This window comes from Crocodylus siamensis, chromosome 9 (genome assembly GCF_052110815.1).
Source record: "Crocodylus siamensis isolate JL-2025a chromosome 9, ASM5211081v1, whole genome shotgun sequence".
NCBI classification, from domain to species: Eukaryota; Metazoa; Chordata; order Crocodylia; family Crocodylidae; genus Crocodylus; species Crocodylus siamensis.
The window spans coordinates 22,597,780-22,621,961 of record NC_143403.1 but is presented as its reverse complement, the minus strand read 5'-3'; the positions used below and the strand labels follow the sequence as shown (position 1 = coordinate 22,621,961).

The 24,182-nt window shown below is 45.1% G+C and overlaps 1 protein-coding gene across 1 annotated transcript in view; it reads left to right on the top strand.

Annotated features, from left to right (window-relative positions):
* The window catches only part of ITFG1 (integrin alpha FG-GAP repeat containing 1), a 203,735-nt gene that overhangs the window by 110,931 nt on the left and 68,622 nt on the right, over positions 1-24,182 (top strand). The window contains exons 11-12 of the mRNA XM_090062025.1: positions 14,626-14,776; positions 23,865-23,973. Of these exons, the coding sequence (XP_089918151.1) occupies positions 14,626-14,776; positions 23,865-23,973 (260 nt within the window). The remainder of the gene's footprint in view (positions 1-14,625; positions 14,777-23,864; positions 23,974-24,182) is intronic.

Below are 24,182 nucleotides of genomic sequence, written 5' to 3'. Positions count from 1 at the left end.
ATACCAGATCAAAGGCTTTTTTGAAGTCAAGATATATGACATCAATTTCTTCTCCCTTCTCCAGGTGATAGGTCACCTGGTCACAGAAGGAAATGAGATTGGTCAAACAAGACCTACCCACAACAAACCTGTGCTGGCTATCCCTTAGAATGTTAGCCTGGGCCAATCCATCAAGGATAGCCTCCTTAATAAACTTTTCTAAGATCTTCCCCAGGATAGAAGTCAGGCTAATGGTCCTGTAATTAGCCGGATCCACTCTCCTCCCTTTCTTGAAGATCGGTACCACATTGGCCTTCTTCCAGTCTTCGAGCACTACACCAGAGCACCAGGAGTTCTCAAAGACCCGTGCCAGGGGCTGGGCTATGACGCTCACCAGCTCCTTGAGTACCCTGGGGTGCAGATTGTCAGGGCCAGCTGACTTGAAGGTATCCAGCTTCTCAAGGTGTTCCTTCACAAGGTCAGCATTTATGGAGGGTAGGGGATCCCCATCACCCGGATCTCCCTGTCCCATAGCAGGCATGGGCATGCCATGGGACTGATGAAAGACTGACGCAAAGTACCTATTTAATAGCTTGGCTTTTTCCTGGGCATCAGTTGTCAGTTGCCCCATCTGGTTTAGCAGGGGTCCAACATTGCCCTTGCTTTTCCTCCGGCTCCCCACATATCTAAAAAAGGACTTTTTGTTGTCCTTGATGCTTGAAGCTAGTTGGAGTTCAGTTGCAGCCTTGGCTTTCCTGGTTTGCTCCCTGCAGGACCGGACCAGCGCAGATTAATCCTCCTTGGAGGTAAATCCCATCCTCCATCCTTTGTAGGCTTTCCTTTTTAGCCGCAGGAGATCCGCTAGGTCCCTGGAGAGCCAGGAGGGCTGCTGTGCCTTCTTGCTGCCTTTCCTCCGTGTTGGAATAGATTTAGCTTGTGCATTGAGGATCGCTTCCTTGAGAAGCAACCACTCTTCTTGAACTCCCATCTCCCTGGGGTCATGGTCCCTGAGGGCCTGACCGACAAGTCTCTTGAGCTTGTCAGAGTCGGCTTTTCTGAAATCAAAGACTGCTGTGTTGCTGACTGACTTGCCAGGTTTACGGCGGATGGTGAAGGTGATCAGCTCGTGGTCGCTGTCACCCAGCTTCCCATCGATCACTAGGTCACCGATTAGGTCATCCCCTGTAGCCAGTACCAGGTCGAGCAGCGCTTTGCCTCTCATTGGCCCATAGACTTCTTGAGTCAGGTAGAGGTCATCCACGCATAAGAGAAAGCTTTGCGACCGCTCGGATTTTGCTGAGTAATCTTCCCAGGAGATGTCCGGGTAATTGAAGTCACCCATGACAACCAAGGTTCTGGAGCAAGCGGCCTCAGTCAGTTCCCGGGCAAACTCCTGGTCAAGCTCAGGACTTTGAGTGGGAGGTCTGTAGTAGACTCCCACCGTTGTGTCCCCTGTGCCATTTTTCCCACGAATTTTTACCCAGAGGGTCTCTAGCTGTCCATGCTGGTTGCCAACATCAGCTTGCAGGGACATGTAACTTTCCTTCACATAGAGAGCTACACCCCCGCCCCTTTTGTCAACACGATCCCTCCTGTACAGGGTATTGACCTCTATACCCGTGGTCCAGTCATGGGTGTAGTCCCACCAGATCTCCGTTATCCCAATGACGCCATAATTCTTTGCACTGAGCAGGAGGACAAGCTCCTCCTGCTTGTTACCCAGGCTCCTGGCATTAGTGTACAGGCAGGCAAGTGTCCCCTTAGGGGCTCTTGCCTTGCCCACAGATTGTGCCAGGGCTGGGGCAGGGGTGGGCTGCCTTAAGTGCCTTGGTCTGCTTGCTTTGCAAGTGTCGCTCAGCGGGCCAGCAGTGGCAGTAGTCCTCCCATCCCCCAGTGGGCTTAGTTTAAAGCCTGGTGGAGCAGGTCAGCCAGCCTGGCTGAGAAGAGCCTCCTCCCCAGGGGAGAGAGGTGGAGGCCATCTCTTCCCAGCAGCTCGCTGCCTCTCTCGTCAAAGAGTGGGCTGTGGTCATGGAAGCCAAAGCCTTCCCAATGACACCAGCTCCGCAGTCTTTGGTTCACTGCGTGGATCCTCCTCTCCCTCAGCCCATAGCCCGAGACTGGGAGGATCGATGAAAACACCACCTGAGCTCCCAGACCCCTAAGCCCCGCTCCCAACTCCCTGTAGCGCCTCATGACCTGGCTGGGGGTGCTCCGAGCCGTGTCATTGGTGCCCACATGAATAAGGAGCATGGGGTAGTGGAGTGGTCTGTGGGCCGGAGAAGCTGCAGGATCCTCTCCGCAATGTCTCGGATGCGGGCCCCCAGGAAGCAGCAGACTTCCCAAGCTAAGGGGTCGGGGTGGCAGATTGCCCCCTCAGTGCCCCGCAGGGTGGAGTCTCCCACAACAAACACCTTTCGCTTTGACTTGGGGAGAGCGGGGCCAGTAGCTGTGGTTGAGCCTGGGTTGCCTGCGGGAGCTGGCAACTGAGCAGGCTCTGCGGGGGCTGCAAGAGGTGTGAACCTGTTGCTGAGCCCCGGCGAGGGAGGGGCCTTGGTGCGGCGGGCCTTGGGACCCTTGACCACCTTGGTCCATGCCCCTGACTGGGCAGAGCGGGAGGTCCCAGAGTCCTCCTTAGTCGCGGAGGGAGACGGAGCTCTCCCCTGCGGCTCCCGGGGGAGAAGGGCCTGGCAGTAGGAGTCTATCTCCTGCTCGCAGTCCCTGATGGCACGCAGTCTCTGGACTGTGGCCTGGAGCTCCTCCAGCTGGCGCGCCACAGACCCCAGTAGGGAGCAGACCCCGCAAGGGGAGGTGGCCATGCTCCCGGGCCCCAGAGCCTGAAAAAGGGACAGGCAGCCCCCGCAGCCAAGAGCCAGGGGCTCCATCTGCGTGGAGCCTGGGACCATGGGCTCCGTCTGGGTGGCCGTCTCTGAGGTGCCCAATGGGGGGGCCGCAAAGCCTGAGGGGACCCTCGGGGTGCGGCGCGTGCCCATCCGTGTTATGCCTCTGGTAGGCTGGCTACGGCTGGGGCTGACTACTCTGGGGGGTCGGAGGCAGGGTCTCGTGCCCTCCCACGCCCTCCCCTGCGCGAACTCTGCGCTAACTCGGGCCCCTGTTTACGCAGCCTGTTCGTGCGGCTCCGGTCTCATGGCTCCCTGGGGGGCTGGGCCAAGTAGGGGCTTGGGCGGGGGCTTGACCTGGCCCAGCTCCAGGCAGCAGCCTCTTCCCAGGGAGCGAGGAGTTAACCCCTTCCCACCATGAGCCCGCTTACCTCCGGCTGTGCTGGGGGTTGGCAGGGGGCTCGGCGGCTGCTGAGGGGGTGTCTGGGGGGCTTTGGGGGATCAGGGGCGCAGCGGGCTTCACCTGCGCGTCTCTCACCGCTCCAGAGCCTAACTGAGATAGATATGATAGATAACTTGGTAGAATTAAGAGGTATTTAGTATTTTATTTATGTGGAATCATGCAGATATACAATAAATACCATATGAAACAGAATAATAACATCAAAACAGATTATATGGTTTTAATATTCTGAAAAAAAATAGTCTATATCAGGTTTTTTAAGCTGTATGCTAAACATCAAAGGAGTTAAAATAAAGTTTTGATGGTTAAGGATGACTTTAGTTAACCATGCTTTGAGGTGAGTAAATAGAAAAATGGTGACTAGTCTTTAGTGTTGTCATATCTGTTATTAAGACCATGCTGTTCTTCTTTTTCTCCCACATCCTACTGATTTTTTTTTTTTTTAATAATACCTTGTTGAAAAGAATGTATGAATATAAAAATGAAATGCTGTGTTCTTCCATACCAACTTCTGGTCTTTTTGAGGTGTGTTGGTTTTGTTTGTTTTTTTAACCCAAAGACCTCAAAATTGCTGACATCTTTACTACAGAGTGTGCAGCTACATCTTTACCTGCCTATTGAAAAATGATGCAACTCGTTACTTGAGTCAGAAACAGCAAATTGGATTTGTAGTACACAAATTGCTGTGCAGGTGACATATGCATTTACCTTCCTTTTGATTACGATCACATTTAATATCTTCATACCCCATGTTCAAAGCATAGTAAAAAAAGAGGATTTAAGTTCAGTCATTATTTAGTACCTGTTCTCTTCTTCTGTTATATGTGAATTTTATTTCTTATCTTTAAGTGGAGACTGTACATCTTTGACAGTGTACTATGGTGTACTGTACTAGTTAATAAATTTAGGTCTCTCTACACAAGCAGGTGATGGTGTAGTGGGATCCAATGCACAATCCACACAATCATGCCTCCGTCCATGCCACACTTTCATGGCAGGAGGCTCTGCACCACACACACCAGGGGCTGGGGATCACACCAGAAACCCCCAGGACTTGGGTACTATGGCAGTTGTGATTCCCCCAGCTTTAGGGGAAACTCCCAAGCCCTTGAGGTTTTGTGCACCACCCCCCAGCTGCCAGGACCCCATGCTTCTAGGACCCAGATTCAGTAGCTGCTAAGGCTGAGAGTCCCCTCAGTTGCTGGACTACCAGCCTGTGCTGGGCATGTGCACCTCTGAGACTGGGAGCCACATCAGCAGAGACGGCATCCCATCTTCATGGGAGACCCTGCTACATGTGCAACTTAAAGCCTGATAGCAACCAGCTGTAAAGTTAATATGCATGTATTGAGGTCTTAACTTTTTTATCTAGTTGCAGATTTTTAAGGTGTGATAGGTACATTGCACATGTAGCTGGTCTCAAGGTAATTGTGCAATTAACCAGTTAATTACACAAAACCTGTAATGTGTAGCAGGGGCTTTAGTGGCAGCCAGCTGCTTTCCATATAGTATCCTGAAGAGCCAAAAAATAGGTATGAAACCATAAACATATAACTTAAATATTTCTAAGGATAGAATTGTCCAAGTAGAGTAACCAAAACCCTTAAACTAACCAAATGAAGATATAATATTTAAGTACATAACATTTTTGGACCTTGATACTGAATGTCATTCTAAAAGTGAAAGTTAACTAAGACCTAAACATCACTGACCTTGTTTTTAAGCAACAGTTTAGACCAGAATGTATTTTTAAAGGAATAGATTTTTTTATACTGAATTCATAGCTCAAAATAACATGTTTGCAACATTTTATATTGATCATTCCATGGCTATTAAGAACAGACTTTTGTTTGGTCATATGTTTTATTGTAGTTCATCATTGCCTGCTGCTTCTCAGATGTAGGATAAAAGGACAATCTTTAAAATACTGGTAGATGGGTAGCCCAAAACTAAGAAAATCTAAAAGATAGAGGCCAATTATGTCTGATCCCAAATATCTCTAGCAAGATATTATTTCCTTTGGGAAACAGTCAGTTATTGTAAATTAAACAGAATAAAGTTGGCAATATGACAAAGCTTAGGTGCATATGAGAAAATGAGTAGTAGGTATTTTATTGCCAGATACACAATTGCCAAAAAATAAGTTACGATAACAGTAAAGTGCCAACACACAAAGCCATCAAAAAGGTATTTCTGTTGCCTGCCTGATATAACTGGGCATACTAAACCTAGGTTTGTACCACACATGGACTTGCCCATGTAGGGTTCAACTACACTAGACAACATTATTTTCCCTTGCTATAATCAATACAATATTTGAAATAATGTAATGGGAGGTACCCAAAATAGTTAAATCCATCCCCAGTCTTAACACTGACAAGAGAAATATTCTGTTAATCTTGCCTGTGGTAATTAGGCAATAAAGTATTCTTAAATCACATTCTTTAGTTTTTGTGTTCTTCACCATTATAGCTCTCTCTAGCCAATTCAGTCATTCACAGCTGTAATAATATAAAAGTCTCACCAAAAAAATGAAAAAGGTGGTTCCAAGTTTTATATCTACTTTGCATCTGTAGTACTTACAAGAAGTTTGTGGCAAGGCCAATATTATATTTGACTCAATGAGTTAATGAAAAAGCAATTAAGCTGAAAAACTAAGTTGATACATGTTAAAGCTACCCAAGATTCCTTGGAGATCTCAGAACAACAGCAGAATCTTCCTGTGCCTGAAGAAGGGTACTTGTTCCCAAAAGCTTGCAAAGAACTTTGTTCCAGCCATTCAGTTGGCCTAATAAAAGATGTCACATCTACCCAAAGAGCCTTGCCTGCCTATGCCCTTAGACCAACAAAGCTACAGTCAAAATCCCTGGAATCATTGATTAACAGTGTGAGCATTTGGGTAATATCTTCATGTTCTTCCTATACTCACCTGCCACAACTTGGATTTAATAAGAAAAGGAAGGAGATCAGTGAGTGGTTAAAGTCCTTAATCAATACATAGTACCCAGATGTTACATGCTCAAATTATAAGTTTATTTTTCAGAGTAGCAGATACAGTGACCGTAGCCTTGCCAATTATTTCACTGGCAAAGGCAGTTGGTTTGAAGGTGAGGAAAACCCCATGTTGTAGTTTTCAAAGATACATTAGTTAAACTAATCTTAACCGCTAATTGCCTTATTATTGGAACGCAGTCTCTGCGTCTTTCACTCTTCATCCGCAGCTTGTGCTAGGAGCAGTTCCTTGCAGCTCCCACACAATTCCTTTTTCTATATTCTAAGTAGTCATTGTCCCAGCAGGGTCAGGGACTTATCTGTGTTTCTGTTTCCCTGCATCATCCCAGAGATGCCGTCTTTTACTTGGCTGTCAGCCAAGCCAGCTCCCACCGCCTCATCTGGATCTCTCTGGACTCACCACAGCAGCGCGATCCTTTGTAGCAGTATCTGTCCAGGTCTGACCTGTGGTGTCCTCAGGAAATCCAGAGCTCCCAGCATCCTACCAAGTCACAGGTTAGACTTCTTTGTCTTGTTCAACTCTCTAGGGTCTTGATTACCACCATGTTCCTCTTCTGGTGCCCAAAGGCAATCAGCTGCCGGTTTTATCTCATGTTTTCATGAGCTAATCATCCCACCTTTTTCCAGGTGTGAAATCCTCTCCACCTGGCAGGGTGCATTCAGAGTTCACTCCTCCCGGAGTTAGCCCAAGTAACAGGGCTCCTGCTTGAGTCCCTGTTACAGTCAGAATTCATGGGCATGTTTTTTTGTGTGTGTGTGTTCAGAATCTGTAGACTTTTCTTATCCTTTATTTCTGTGGTGCACACCTCAGGATTCGACTTTGAAATACACACAAAGGACCCAGATTTATGGTTCTTTCTGGTTTCTGCAGGAAGAACATCACTCTCACATTGAAATGCTGAACACCCTGAGCATTAGAGACTGTTAGACTCCAGATTTATAGTTATTATGCACATTTGGCAGACCACAAGCATGCGTATTTTGTTTGCATGGCTTTTTATGGGCAAAGTTTAGAAACCAGAGCTGAAGATTTAGCCCCATATACCATGAAACCTGTCTCTTTATGGAAGTTTCAGATTGACTGCATATTATGATTTATGTTCAAAATTAATTCTTGATGGTCTCATATAAAGGAGGACTTGGCCACAAAAACATAAAATGTCCCTGTTTTCAAATGAGTCTTCAAACTTGGATAAAGAAAAGTCAGAATAGTTCATTTTTAGTCTGGAAAGAGTAGTCATGTAATTCAGATTCATGTTACATACACAGGATGCTTCATATTTTATCTGTGGATAACAACTGAATAGTTATAAAATGACAATGTGAGGATTTTTTTATGGTTCTGAAAGGGAAAGATCATTTTATAGTGGCCAAAAGCTAGATAAAATTAAGAATTAAATATTGAGTGTTTCAGTTTAAAACTTGAAAGCATAACCTGGTTTCTTACTAAAAATAAAACTAAATTGAAAAAATGTGTTAATTGTTAAGTAATTGGGGTGTGATTATCTTACTTTCACTTGCAGCGTTTCATGGAAATTATATGCGTCATATTACACAAGCTCATCTTGTCGCACTTTGTTCTAATGTAAAGCATTTTTTGAAGGAAGTACAAGTATGTGAGTGATGTCATAGAGGTAGGAAATAAATTGAAGGGGCTCACCAAGGAGATGACAAGGAAATGTTTATAACCTTGAGAAACTAAGAGTCTGGAATTTAATTTTAAATTTAATCACAACTAATTAAATTTCTTTAAAAAATCAAGAGATACATTAAAATAATCCTACTTATAAGCCCTTTTTTAAAAAGGTTAATATTGCAGTTCAAGTTTATTTCTTATTGTAACTTACCTCAGTAATAATGCCAATTATCTAGTTTAATGGTTTTGGAGTTGTTAAACCTTAACAACTATCTGTGCCACATAATGTTGTCATGTAGAGAAACTCAAGCCAGTTCAGAACATACCTGCAGCTTTATTTATTTTTTTTAGTATTCAATTAAGCTTAGGTATCTGGATGTGGCACTGAAGTTTCTATGTAGACGTGTCCTAGGTTCTTATTCGCAAAACATTTGTACATATGTTTAAGCTGATTACTCTGAGTAGTCCTGTTGGTTCTGAACAAAGTATGAGGGCCCTGACATGCTTTCAGTTAAAGATGCCACCAGATCTGATCCCAACAGTTTGCCTCCTAGCATGCCGCATGTGCATGTCAGGAGGCCTGTCTGTGGAATCAGGGATCAAACCCCAATCATGCTGTTGTCCTTTGGGGCCAGGCCAACTCTCAGGATCTCAGTATCGAGCTGTTAGACAGGAGGGCATGGTGTACAATTGCATATGCACACATACAAAAATTAATTAGGTGCGTACACACTCTACCAACTCAGGCACATACACGGATCACTCATACATATACCATTCACACAATGAGATATATGCCAGTTCATGCATATACCACCCACCTACATGTACACACAGGTGAGTTCCTAACTTGGGTGGTGTGTTGTGGTGTTGTGTGTATGTGTATGTGTGCACTTAGGGTACTTGGGAGCCCTAGGTTGCTTGGTGACTATGGGAGGGGAAATCAAGGGTCAAAGATCTCCACAAGGAGGGAGATGGATGGGGGTTAGAGTGAAAGTGCCAGGAGTGAAAGTTACTGGGACCAGGATTAGAACTGGCAGACTGGAGGGGAGCTGGGGTTACTTAAGGTCAAGTGGTCCCAGAATTACTCAAGGTGACTGGTGCAAGGGAAAAAGCCCAGTGGCAAGGAGGAGATGGCCAGGAAAGAGAGAGAGAGGCAGAAAGCTGGGAGACTGGGGGGCAGATAAGTGGTGGCAAGCAGGAAAACAGTTAGGAAACAGACAAAGACCCAACTTGGGGTTTCAAAATAACAGGTTTATTAAACAGACAACTCACTACACCGCCCCGTGTGTGTAGGAACCAATAACTTCACACACACACACTCACACTCACAATGGTAGCAGGAGAAAGAGACTCAGTGGATGGGTTGGAGTCCAGGTAGGAAAGAGAAACAGAGTCCAAGTCCTTGGTTGAAGAGGGGGTGGGGTTGATAGCTACCTATCCAGGCTGGAAGGGGGTCTTTGTCCAGCAGGTGTTGTCCAGAGGGGGGTCACTGGCAGGGCCTCTGGGTGGATAGGTGGTGTGGCATGGTGCTGGTCCAGATGGACAGGGCGTCCCAAGGAGTCAGTCTTCACTACCCCTTTTATTGGCCAGACTACCTCTGATCTCCTCTGGGGAAGGCCTGTCCAAGCAAAGTCAGCCCTGTTCCAGAGGATTCTAGATGTTTGTACTGAGCATGTGTAGCCTTTGCAAAATGGTGGGTTGGCTGATTTCTGCAGCAGTCTTTATCTTCCAAATCTTGAGCCAGGGAGGGTCAATGCAGGGTGATGGTTGGGTTATCAAGTTGATGGTTCGGTCATTCAGAGGGAGCTATTTTTAGACCTACTGCCTCTTGTCTCTCAAGCACCCTCATTCATCCCCATTCATTCAGGAACCAATTTACATAAGAGGGGTAGGTATGAGTCATAGGTTACAATGGCATGGGGCACAAGATGGAGGCTTGACATTACTTTACAGACATAGGCTTAAATTATATAAATTCAATATAAAACAACAAAAATCAATGCAAAAATTATAGGAATACAATACAATATAAAACAGTGCAAATCAATACAAACATAACAATGCTATTTACAATATTAAAAGGGGCTTATTGCAATAATAGTATACAAGAACTTGGCTTACCTAGTATTACTTGTAATCACTTATAAGGGATAGAGAGGGCAGAAAAAAAGTCAGAAATGGTTAGAGGAAGGGGAGGGAATGTATTTTTAAGTAAATTAAAAAAAGAAAAACTGAGGTTTTTGCTACAATGCCATTTCTATTTGCCACTGCAGGGGAGCTGGGAACCATGATCCTGGACTCCCATACACAAGCAAATTGAAAGTTAATTGCCTGCATCCTGGCATGACCCAGGACAGTCTCTGGGCCAGGGCAGACAGTCAACTGATTGTCAGCCTGCCCCAGAACAGCCCAGGGCAAGTTCAAGACTATTAGTCCTGTGTCAGGCTCTCCCAGAGCTGTCTGGGCCACCAATCAACTGACTGCTGGCCCTGGTGGAGGGAGCCAAAGGGCTTTCCCCACACGGACTTTATACTAAGTGTCTAGCAGGGCTGCCAGGTGCAGGAGATCAGAGGCTTATGGTGAAGGGAGCTGAAAGACTTAAAGTCTCTGGTAGGGGGAGCAGAAGCTCTTATCCCATTGGGAGCTTCTGATTTTTTCCTTCCCCTTCCTCCATGGGGAGGCACTGGGTTCAGTTCAGTTGGAGACAGGGGGCTGATGCTAATAGCCAGTTGTTGGCACCATTCCTGGGAAAGCCCCCAATCGGTTGGAGACTGGGGCGCCCCCAGCTCGTGCTGACAATATTGTCACACTTAGGTTGGATATGGGGGCTATAAAGGGTTGATTCAGACAATCAGCTGATTATCAGGCATCAGCCCTGGAAAGCCCCAGTGTGTGGGCATGCCACACCTTCAATTTAAGGTGCCATACAAACCAGACATACAAAGGTGCATTATATTTAAAACACTTGTTTATGGCTGGTTTACCACTTTATGGAACCTTAAATTGGGAACATGTGTAGCAACCTTCCCATTTAAACTATGATTAACATGTTAATTGTGGCATAAATGTAATGGGTTGAGGGGCCCTAGTGGGACTACTCATGATAGTGAACTTAAGTCTATATGGATTTGTAGCATTGGATTCTTATTTTATATTCATGTTACAGGAGAAATTTATATATCTGTTTTGTATTAGACACCTGTGATACAGGAAAATCAGTAATATTGTAAAATGAGATTTCAGAGGGGCTGTTAAATTTAACAGTGATCAACTTTAAGCCACATACTGATTTAAGGCTTCTTGGAAATCTTTCTGCCTTGCCTTTGCCCTGAGAGAGACTCAACAACTGAATGCTCTTTCTTTTTATCTCCTAAGTAGTTTTCTGCTTTCATGCTTCTTAGTTTTCAACATTTATATCAGATTGTCCTTTCACCATATGTTTATTTGTGTCAGTCTCTGCCAGCTGGTTTTGCCATACCCTTCTCAGTACCATTTTATTATTAATATCCATTCTTTCCATTTTTCTTTTCTTTTTTTTCACAATTGAATCTCCGTTATAATTTGTCCATGTTGCAAGTTTCTGATAAATTCACTTGGAAAGGGACCATCTTTTAGACTATGTGCTCTAAAAAAATCAAATCCATCCAACCCAGGAAGGAAAACTACATGGCACTATAGTGTAACAAGTTTTTTTTGTTTGATGGTATACATGGAAGCAGTAGTTCATACTTTTCATAGCATTGTACTCTATGCTTATGATGAAATTCAAAACTGAAAATATTATGTAAGTATATTAAACTTAGAACCTAGTATTTTCAGGAATGACAAAATGAAACATTATAATTTAATACTAAATCAGAAGATACCATCTTGGCAAAACTTCCTGCAAAGTAACTAGCATCCATTTATATCAAAAGATGATGAAAAAGATAAATTGAAAAATGTGTTGAACTTGAGCTGTTTCACCTTATCACATATTAGCATACACAACCTGACAAGGTAATAATGACATATAGCAAAGAAACTATAATATGCTGGTTTTTTATGATAATGAGATCTGGTATTAGGTTCAAACAGTGCAATGGCAGAAAACCAGTATGTGTAATGAAATCATCTGATGTGTGCTGAATGATAATTGAGGAAAGTTCATGGCTTTTTTTTTTTTTTTTTTTTTAAAGACAACACAGTCGTTAAAAAGAGGCTGGTAGCTTACAAAAGCTTTATTAAAATATGCAGCAGAGCAAGAAACTAAGGGCCAGACTATACATTTTGCACAGGAAGGATCAATGTAGGGAAGAAGTGTATTTGTACAATATAGTCAAAAGCACAGTGCAGATTATCAGGTGAAGTGATACTGCTGCTCCATTGTGGCTTTTTTTTTCATTTGTTCCCTCTTTCTCCTTTTTGGAAACCAGGCAAAAAAGGTAAGCAGGAAGCCACAAGAGGCAGGGAGCTCTTCCAGTACTGTTTCAGGTCCCAGAGAAATGCATCTTTGGTAGCCTTGATATCTCCCAGAACCCAGTGAAGACATCTCTGCAGATTGTTGGGATTCGGGATATTTTTTTGCGGATCATGAGCCCTTCAAGGGGACATCCAAAAAAATCTGTCAACCCTCAGTCCACACTTGAAGAGACTTGGACTGTCCCATTCCAGTTGAAGTGGATAGGTCATTCTTAAGTCATTGCCAGACCTGTTAGTGACTTGTTTCTTTCTGGGAAAAAGGATATGGGATTACTCTTCTTTCTCCATACAGTTGATGCAGCAGTGGCATCCCTGGCAAAAGGGATTAATTATTCCTATCAGCAGGGAATTTATCTCTGAAATAAGTCACAGACAGATAGACAGACAAAGATTTTCTAAAAAATTTTCAGCAACCTCTGGAGCCTTTTTGATAACCATGTGCTTTGATAGAGTCAGGTATCATGGTGGAACCCAAAAGGCCTTCTAGAATCAGAATAAATGCATGTCAAAAGGTGTTCTAGTGCTGAAAATTTCTGAGTGATTTCCACTGCTAGAAATCTTTCCAGGAGAAGAAGCAGTGTAGGCATCAAGCTTGCAGCTGCCTCTGTTCCCCAGCTCTCCATGGCTTCTGCAGGCTGGGGTTATCTTGGTCTGGGAAAGGCATGGAGGCAGCATCTGCTCCAGGCTTCTCCCAGAGGGCAGGGGACAGCCTGCTTACTCCATCACTCTGGTTCTGGTGACAGGAGCAGAGAGTGGAGGAGCAGCCATTTTTGCCCCCTTCCCCACTGGACTGGGGTCCCTGATCTGGGAAGCATGTGAGAGTTGCCCAATGTCTCCAGTCCCCTTCCACAGTGGTCTGGAGGGGGGAGGAACAGTGGGACAGAGCCCTCAGCCACTTTTCCAAACTGAGCAGTTCCCAGTCTAGGAAAAAGGCTGAGAGAATTGCCCCACTGCTCCTCTGCAGGAACAGATTAGGAGGGGAGCATACAAACATTCATTCTTGCAAGAAGATTTCTCCAGGCTAACATAGAAGATCTTTCTCCCAGAGGGAACATGTTTACCCAGGGAGGAAGTGAGTGGTCCTTTTATGCTTCTAGTTTCTACTGGGAGTGCAGCGATTCTCCCACTAAAATATAATGTCTGTATGGAGCCCCCCAAAAAATCCTCAATTAAGGAGCAAGATCAACCCAGTTACATCAAGAAGCTATCTGTCCATGGACTGTGATGATAAAACATGGTACTGAACTTTTCTCAGTATGGTAGATGACCATTAAGGAGACCATTCACAATCCAGTCAACAGTGTTTGGGTAAAAGGACTATACTTCACATCATGCTTGAAAAATAGGACTTTCCTTGCACATTGTTTGCATCCATTTTGCTTTGGCTTGCCTGTCAAGGGCCCCCAATTTTGGAAAGAAAAAAGAAAAAAAAGACAAGGGAAAGCCTTCTCTGTATTTGCTTAAATCTTTTGAATGATGATATACTGCCAAGTAGGTAGCTCAGATAGTCACAAGTTGCAACTTTGCAAGTATGCTGTATTTTTCTTGGTGTAGATTAACATATGTTTTAAATCTAATAATCTTTTATTTCTTATTTACCATTTTGCACCATTGGTTTTAAAAGGTTATTGCTTAAAAACAATAATGAAAAGCATAACAATGAACCGAGATTACTTTAACCTTACGTTTGGACAAAATGCTCCTAAACTTTAGATAAAAAAGCCTAGCTACTTAATTCCTAAAATATCGTTTATAGTAATTTAATTATTTTCAATAGTGTTCAGATAAATTATCACTAAATTTTGGAAAAAAAATCTTCTTTTTTTTAGGCCAAGTAATAAAAAAATATCAGTAATTCTTTCCACACTGAAATTTTAGCCTGCTTATTCTTGCTTTTGTATTAGGCTGATTTAAGGATTAAATTAGTTATGTCAGAGGAATAAAGTAAATGAGTGGCCTTTCCTGTGGACTTTTTATGAAGTGGGTCATCTGTGTGGTGTGGTGGAGGGGTTGTTTTCCCGCTTTTAATTCACTGACTTAGTATTACTGTGGGGGGGCCTTCTTACCGTGTCTACAATGTTTAATAGTGTCATTGGTGAGTTTCATTTTCCTCCAATTGCTAGTTTCATTCTATTATAGTAGGTAAAAAATATATGTGATGTTTAGCAGACAAAGAGGGAGCAGTATATAACTATTGTAAGAAATAAATTGGTAAATGTCCTGTTCTTTTACAGCAATCAGCAAGCTTTTTTATTGGAAAACGTCCCATGCGATAATGCAGGCTGCAAGAGTGCACGTCGTATGTTTAAAATCTATTGGGACCTCTCGGATCTAAACCAAATCAAAGATGCTGTGATAGCAACTTTCTTTGACATATATGAAGACGTGAGTTCAGGTTTTTTTAATTGTGTTTCAGGTTTTAATTGCCTTCTGTCTGTACCAATTTGAGCTTTCATTCTAAAGCTGCTACACCTTGGTATTTGAGAATTGATAATGAAAGCAAAAGCTAGGTAAACCATGTTTCAGCTTTAATGGTGAGCAGTGGGGAGATTTACAGAAAAACTGCCTAAGTTCTACACTAAGAGCTGTCCAACTGTAGCCTGGAGGCCACATTCAGCCCTGTGGGGTAAACCTGCAGTCCCCTGGCTCCCAGTCTGGATGCTACTCCTTCCTGATGCTGCCATCAGCAGGGCAGTCCCTAGGGGGGAGTGAATTGGGGCAATTGGCCCAATCCCTGTACTCTGGGGATCCTGCAGAACAGAAGCAGCCCAGAGCTGGGCAGAGCAGCAGCTCCATGTCCAGCCCCTCGCTACCCCCACCTCTGCTGCTGCTGGTGGCGGCAGCAGCTTCTTTGTGTCAGAATGGGGGTGGGGCCCCACATGGACTGATTTGCCCTAGGCCCCGCACCCTGCTTGGGTCACCTTTGGCTATCAGACTCTAAGCATTCTCCCTCCTCCAGCTTTCTCTTCCTGTCCCTGCCTCTGGGGGGCAGGGCAACATGGCATAGCCCACAGGTCTGAAAGATCCCATGGCCCAGGGAGTTTGAGGGGTCCACACAGTATGGCAAAGAAGCAGTGACATGGTGCAGCCAGGGTGGAGGGGAAAAACATGTGTGTGACAACATACAGCTCGCATGGCATGCAATGTAGGGACATGGTGCCCATGCAGCTTCTGACCAGGGGCCACACAGTTTGTGGCTGGAGGGGTCTTTAGATATTAGACAGACTTGCAGTAAATCATAGAAAATTAGGGTTGGAAGGAACCTTAGGAGGTCATCTAGTCCAACTCCTGCCCAAAGCAGGACTGTCCCAAACTAGATCATTGCAGCCAAGGCTTTGTCTAGTTGGGTGTTAACCTCTGAGGATGGAGATTCCACAATATCTCTGTGGAGGAAGCTAATAAACCTGTTCCAGTGCTTTGCTAGCCTTCTAGTAAGAGACTTTTTCCTAATAGCTAAACTAAGCTTGCTGTGCTACATCTTGAGACAATTGCTCCGTGTTGTCATCTGCCGTCACTGAGAACAGTCTAGCTCCATCCTCTTTCAAGCCCCACTTCAGGTAATTGAAGGCTGCTATTAAATCCCCCCTCAGTCTTGTCTTCTCCAGATTAAATAAGCCCAGAGCTATCAGCCTCTCTTCAAAAGTCATGTGCCCCAGCCACCTAACAGTTTTCTGTCCCCTCCTCTGGACTGTCCAATTTGTCTACATCCTTTCTGTAGTAGAGGGTCCAGAACTGGGCACAGAACTCCAGATATGGCCTCACCAGTGGCAAATAGAGCAGTGTAATCACTTCCCTCACTCTGCTGGCAGTGCTCCTAGTAATGCAGCCCGGTACAGACAGTCCTCGACTTATGACTTTTCAAGCTACAACAAATGGCATTTACGACCTTTATAAACTGACACCATGTTTTGAGGTTTCAACACAGGTTTCAACTTTACGATGCTGGATACAGCTGCGTCCAGCTGGTAACTCTGGAAGTGGGGAGCAGAGGAGGGGGAGAGAAGGGGCATGCAGGGGGAGGCAGATCAACACCCCCACAGTGAAGGAAAGATTTGAGCTGGGACAGTGGGTGGGATGATTGCTGCCCAGCCAGGGCAGGGAGGCACAAGACAAAGGCATGGCTCATCCAAGGGGTGTGGGGGAGGGGCGGCTCCTGCTGCTGTACACTGCTGGTTCAGGAGCTGTTCCTGGTACCTCCCACCACTCGTCTGGGAGGGCTTGGGTGGGGGGGGGCATGTGTCCCCAGATCTGCGTGGGGTGGGTGAGGCCAGGGCTACACCGTGCTGTGCTCCAGGCAGGCACTGCTGCCACTCGCCCTACTGGAGCAGGGCGAGCACAGGATGGATTTGCTGCACTGCCTCAAGACAAGCGGCGCACAGCGGTGGGGTGGGAGCCACCCCCACACCCCACAGATGAGCTGCAGCTGTGTCCCATGCCTGCCCCATCCCAGCTGGGTGAGCGGCAGGAGGCAATGGGGGGACATGTGCCCCCAGATCGGGGTGGGTTGGATGGTGGAGCGGAGGCAATGGGGGGGCTGCAGCCACCAGAAATTTCACCATAGCCACCCCATAACCCCCACCGTCTGCCCAGAGCGCAACACGGTGCAACCCCAGCCCCAGCCACTCCACACAGATCTGGGGGCCATCCCCCCAAGCTCTCCCCGACCAGTGGCAGAAGCCACCAAATGAGTAGCTCCTGGACCAGCAGCCAGAGCCGCCCCCCTCTCCCTCCCCCACACCCCTCAGATGAGGCGTGCCTTTGCCCTGCGTGCTCCCCACCCTGGCTGGACAGCACTTGCCCCAACCCCTGTCCCAGCCCCAATCTCTCCTTTGCTGCAGGGGCATTGATCTGCCCTTCACATGCCCCTTCCCTTCCCCCCTCCCCTCCCCTTCCGGACTTACCAGCTGGTCTCAGCTTTATCCAGCATCATAAAGGAACCAATCACCCATTTATAATTTCTATGGGAAAATTGGTTCTGAGTTGCAGTGTTTCAACTTAATGCGTGGTTTTCAGAATCCAATTATGTCATAAGTCTGAGGACTGCATGTATGCTGTTAGCCTTCTAGGCAAGAAGGGCACACTTTTTGGCTCATATTCACTTATTGTCCACTGTAACTCCCAGGTCCTTTTCTGCAGAGCTGTTGCTTAGCCACTCCTTTCCTAGCCTGTACCAGTACGTGGGATTTATTCCATCCTAACTACAGGACTTTGCACATGTGCTTGTTGAATCTCATAGGATTTTTTTGGTCCAATGCTCCAATTTGTCATGGTCTCTGTAAATCCTAGCTCCACCCTCCAGTGCATCTACTACTCTCCCCAGCTTGGTATCATCTGCAAATTAACTTTCATACGCTTGTTTATCATCTTATAAAACCTCCATAGTCTATATTTCTAGGCGAATAAACTAGAAGGGCTTCCCCAAGCCATTAACTTTATCACTAAAGGAATAAAGGCTACATAGTCTATAAATGGCTGTCTAAACCGAGTAAGCAAAGATTTACTAATGGGAGGAAAGTATCACTACAGTCAGATAATTTAACAGTTAATACTAAACCTTGGAGCAAGTAAAAGATTGTTTCTTTAGCCTTGTCATTTACTTTGCAAGAAACACACTAATCCTTGTACTGAGTGTGCTTTTTCCTGTAACTATCATCTTTTGCAAGCTCCCAGCTGAATTTCCCAGATGCTCACAGTTAACTATGATCACCACAGTCCCCATATAACACCAGACTCGCACGCCATGTTACTCCCCACACAACTTTCCCGCTTTTTTTAAACATTCGTTTACCCCAATGCCATGACTAGATTTGAGTCCCAAAACTGATCACAGCTCATGTATTTAGTATGCTGTCCATCTAGCCCCTAAATAAAGCATCTTCATTCCTCCATCCTTCTCCTATCTGGAAGTAAAGTCTAATTAAATAGTTAGTTCTTGCTGTCCTCTATAATGTAAAATTATTTTAATTTTTTTCCATTTAGCTGGTATTTTACAGAGAATTTAATACTTGACATTTTTGTTAAATGTAAAGCTGACAGCTACTGCACACAGTTATTTTATGTTAATTTATGTAATTAACATATTTCCTTTTAAACGTAATGAAAGATATATTGGTATGACTTTGTCCGTAAAGCTTCCTGCCTATAAGTGCAAAATTAGATAAATAAATAAAGACTCCTGTCAAAATTAGATCTTGGTACAAACCTCAGACTTAAACCTGGTTGTCTAGGTCCCAGTTTCAAGTAAGCAGGAGGTTTTTGGTCTCATGGAAGGGAAAATTTGGCTGCTTCTCTTTTGAAATTTAAAACCAAAATGTCAAAGTCCAGTCTCACTTGCAATAAAGGACCTGGTTTAAAAAATTGGATATGCCTCATTACTTGTGGATGTGTTATGGCTCTAGTTAGCCATTTGTGTATGAAAATATATAACCTGTACTTGCAGGCAAAGCATGTGTTCTTGTGCTATAAATTGTAAGCAGCCCTTATTTGAAAATACAGGTTTCTGAGATCTGTATTTCTTTTTTCTGATTCACTTAGGGTCAGACTTGTGACTCACCCTAATATGATAGCTAAAGTAATAAGGTCCCTCCATGGCTACATTCTGTGTCTCTATCCTGGTTGAGCTACACAAGGTACAGTGACATTTGTAGCCACTTCAAAAGAAGAGGGAATTGCTCCTAGAGCTGTGCGAAGTTTCGGTCCCTGATTCAATTTGGTGGATATTCAGCCCGATTCAGTGGCCGAATCTCCGAATCGAATCAGAGGACCCTTTAACCTCTCAGAATTGAATCAGAAACCTGCAAATTGATTTGGAGAAATATGGCATTTGGACATGGACACAGTTTTAAATGCTTTTTCTACATACCACTAGGTAGCAGGTGGCTCACGAATGCCGCAAAGCTGGGGTGCACGGAGTGTCCCACAGAAGCACCAGGGGCTTCCCAGCACGCTCAGCACCAGACCCGGAAGTGGACCAGAAGCAGTTCCAGTCCACTTCCAGGTCTGCTGGAGGGCCCACCACTGTCCCCTTCCAGCTCAGCAACTGGTGCCTTCTGGGTCTGGGGGGCACCTGGGATCTCCCCACGGCTGATCACTGAGCCAAAGGAGCATGGGGGGGGGCCTGTGTGCTCCCCCATGGACCTGGAAGTGGACCGGAAGTACTTCCAGGTTCACCACTGAGCATGTGGAAGGCCCCCTCACACTCCTGTAGGATGCTCCTTGCACCCCAGCATAGCAGCCTTCACAAGCCATGCGGGTACCTCGAGGTATGTAGAAAAAACATTTAAAGCTGTGTCTATGGCCAAATCGCTGATTCTCTGAATCGGCATCGAATCTTCAGATTTGGATTCACCCGAATCGAATCGGGGACAGTGATGCAAATCAATTAATCGAATCACTGTCCCCGATTCAGGCCAAATCCAAATCAAATGCATACCCCTAGCTACTGCGACCATTATATCTGTGTGATCCTGGAGTGCAGCCATAGGCTGAATACAGTTGATTGTATTCAGCCAATGGCTGCCACCACAGTGCTCTGCACAGGGCTTATCCAGCCTGCTCCCACCTGGGGCTACCCACACCACAGTCCTGTGCACATCTGCCCATGGCCCCAGCCTAAGCCAGTGCATGCAGCTTGTCAATGAGGCTGCTTTCAATACAATTGCAGCCACCTAGGTACTGCTCCGTTCCCCCCGCCTCCATCAGCTCCTCCTGCCCCTACTGCACCACTGTATGCAACAGGTAGTGTGGGAAAGCCATGTGGACGTGTGCCAGGCACCGCACACTCAGCCAGGCCAGGGAGGGAAAGCTGTAGCTGGGTGGCTCCTGTGCCAGTGTGTGAAGCTCCAGCTGCAGCTCCCTGCCACCTTGCACCCACTCGGCCCCCACCAATGGCTGCTCATCACACCAAGCAAAATAGATCAGAATAAGTGGAAGGCAGCAGGAGCTGGAGCCCTGTGAGCTCCAGCCCAAATAATTGCCCACCCCTGCTACAGTAATACAAATGAGCCAACTCACCCTGTCTTTGACCTGGATAAAGTGGGGTTAGGATGGTTTTGCTACATTTGTATTGCTGCAGAATCAGGCTGCTTTACCAATTCATTGTTACTTGCTGACCCCTGAGCTAGAGTCTACTGAGCCAATCTGGGACTTGAAATATATCCTTTCATTTTCCCAGATATATACTTTAGGAGAGAATGGACTGTCTGGACTACTACTCTCACCCTTACAATGTAGTCCCACTTTCTCAATGCCCAAATCAATGCCAAACACTCCTTTTCACATGGATTAAAGTTCTGTTCAGGTCCTGCAAGGGTTCTTGAGGCATAAGCCACTGGTCTTTGTTCTTTTCCTTTCCCTGGCAGTAGGGTGGCACTCTTTCGTTACTTGCCAGCTGCAAGGCAAAGGGTTCTGTCTCATCTGGGTAAGCCAGTGCAGGAACTTGTACCAGATCCCTTTTTAACTGAATTAAAGCTGCTTGTTGCTCTGGGCCCCATTCCCACTGTCACCCTTTTATCAACTGAAGGGAGGAAGGAGGACCCAAGTAACTATAGGTCCACAAGCCTCACCTCGGTGCTCAGGAAGATCTTGGAGGGAATCATCAAGGAGCACATCTGTGGGGGGCCAGCAGGGGAGATCATGCTCTGGGGCAATCAGCATGGGTTCATCAAAGGCAGGTCCTGCCTGACCAACCTAATTGCCTTTTATGACCAATTAACTTAATTCTTGGATGATGGTGTCACCATGGACGTAGTCTTTCTAGACTTTAAGAAGGCCTTTGACATTGTCTCTCACCCCATTCTTATCAATAAATTAGGCGACTGTGGTATTGATGGATGGGTAAAAAATTGGCTGATGGGGCGCACCCAGAGAGCAGTGGTGGACAGGTCGTACTCAACCTGGCACGATGTGAGCTCTGGGGTCCCCCAGGGCTCAGTCCTCGGGCCTGTACTGTTTAACATCTTCACCAGCAACTTGGACGAGGGGATTGCAAGCACGTTGTCCAAGTTTGCTGATGACACTAAGATGTGGAGCGAGGTGGACACACTTGAAGAGGGAAAGAGAGGCTGCAACTAGATTTAGACAGACCACAGAAGTGGGCAGATGAAAATAGGATGGGGTTCAATGTAGACAAATGCAGGGTGCTGCACCTTGGGAGAAGGAATCCACAGCATACATACAGGCTGGGGAGTTCCCCTCTTGAAAGCACAGAGGCGGAAAGGCATCTTGGAGTGATTATCGACTCCAAGATGGACATGAGCCGCCAATGACAGACTGCAGCCAGCAAGGCCAGCCATACCTTGTCATGCATCCAAAGATGCATCTTAAGCCAGTCCAGAGAGGTGATACTCCCCTCTATGTGACTTTGGTCAGGCTGCAATTGGAGTGCTCTGTCCAGTACTGGGTGTCGCACTTTACAAAGGATGTGGCCAGCCTGGAGAGAGTTCAGAGGAGGGCCACCAGTTTGGTGAGGGGGCAGCAGGACAGGCTCTATGAGGAGAGACTGAGAGACCTGAACCTATTCAGCCTGGGCAAGAGGAGGCTGAGGGGGGGACCTGGTGGCTGCCTAGAAACTCATCAGGGGAGATCATTAGCAAATAGGAAGAGCCCTATTCTCCCCAGCACCACCTGAAGTGATGAGGAACAATGGTAATAAGCTGATGGAGAATAGTTTTAGGTTAGAGATCAGGAGGCAATATTTTACAGTTAGGATGGCCAGAATCTGGAACCAACTTCCCAGGGAAGTGGTCCTCACCCCTATCTTGAGCAAACTGAAGAGGTTGGATGATCACCTGTCAGGGGTCTTGTGAACCCAGCATTCATTCCTGCCTGTGGCAGGGGGTCAGGCTAGATGATCTATTCAGGTCCCTTCTGACCCTAGCTACTATGAAACTATGAAACATCTTCTATTGGTGTCCCTTGACACCATTACAATTGTTATGTCTGTCCAGATTCAGAATAAGGAGTTCTCAAAGTAAGGTTTTGTTGGGGGGTTTTTAAATGACACTTCAGCTGTTACCGTTTTTTAAAATTAGATTTTTCCTTTAAACTTTTACCATATTCCTTAAGTTCTGAGCTGTTCCTCAGCAGCTGTTAGGAGAGTAACATGTTAAGTTTGAACTCCTGCCAGCACCCACTGCGACTCCCCAGGATAGTATCTACGTCTGATTTCCCTCTGCAGTTTAATGTATCTAAATGCAGCTCTCTTCCTTCCTTTTAGGCAACTCTGGGATATTTAGGTATACCAATCTGTACAAAAATGGGGGGAAAGGGATTGTGGGAGAAACCTAAGCCAGTGTTCTGAGTTGGATTTGCTATCTTCCAGTTGCATTTACTCTAAACAATTTGAATCTTCAGTAATTTCCATCCCCCACCCCCTGCATTCTCTCCCCCACCCCTGTCTCCACCCCTTCAGTAAATTTTTGAGCAAGATCCATTTCCAGATAGCTTCAGCTCAGGTTAAAAATGTGCTGGAGTTTGGTTTCATTCCCATCCCCAGTTTAAAGATCCTGGAGCTAAAGGCAGATCTCACCTTCCTTTGCTCAGGTTAAGTAGTTACAGGTTATTCACCTAGCCAACCCTTCTACTCAGAAGTAAAATGGAACTAATTCCATTTGCAGGTTTTGCATAGAGATACTATGTTTGCTTATAAGCAGAGTATTTTCACAGCCATCTGATCTCACACACGCAAGCACAGTTAAATGGGTAAATGATACCCCTTACCCACTCCAGTATTGTTTTCTCTAGGTTTTCTGTTTTTGTTTTTTTTCAGTCCCTCCAAATATTAACAAAGAAAAGCTTTACTAGACTCAAGTAATCTGGAAGTATTTCTGTTTGAAAGGCAAGAAGCCCTTATTGTGTTGGCTCAAGTAAAAAATAGCTATGGAGATGTGTTTATTTATATAGAGGAGATGTTATTTAAGAATTCAGAATTTGTCATGTGAAACTACAGTTACCCAAGTATTTCCAGTATCTTTTTAATGGTAACTACTTCACATGCAAATTGTTAATGTTTTCAACTGGCTTTACCATTTGTTTATCTAAAGTTGAGGGATGCGGCTTCTAAGAAAATTTGATTCTGGAAGGATGTTATTTTGCTGTCCAACAACCATTAGGTTCCAGAGGGATTCATGGCTTACTTTCAGAAGAGTACATGGCAGTGAACAGTGGTGACAACTCAAGGCAAAAAATTGTAAAATTGTAGACTTCTGAAAGGTACTCTGGGTCTGTACCTGGGTCACTCTCCTCTAGTTTGGGATGAGAAAATGAGGAAGGAAAACCACACACATTCATTATATAGAACTATCAAATTAAGTGACTTATACTTATGATTAGTATGAGATGAACAGTATTTGGGAATCTTGTAAATATTGCTAGGTGCACAAATTTTCTTAATTTTTTTTAGGTTATATAGTTGCTGTATTTAGGTGTTACTTATTTTAATGGATTATTCTTTCCTTTTAATTTCCTCCCCTAGGGAATATTGGATATTATTGTGTTAAGCAAAGGGCATTTCGGCAAGGACTTTGCTATCCACGCATTAAAGAATAACTTTGAAGCTGATGCTTATTTTGTTAAAGTTATTGGTAAGTGATCACCATTAAATCGTATCAAAATGAGATTTTTATGAAAGCAGTGTAAATATTTGGCAAAGTGTACAAAATGTGACAGTGCTGTAAGACAAAAGCAGAGTAATATGCCCAAATTAATTCTGAAGTGGAATATGGCTGTTGCAGATAATGAATTCTGAAATATTAAACAACTCTAAAGGTTCTTTTAGCCAACTCAAAGTTGT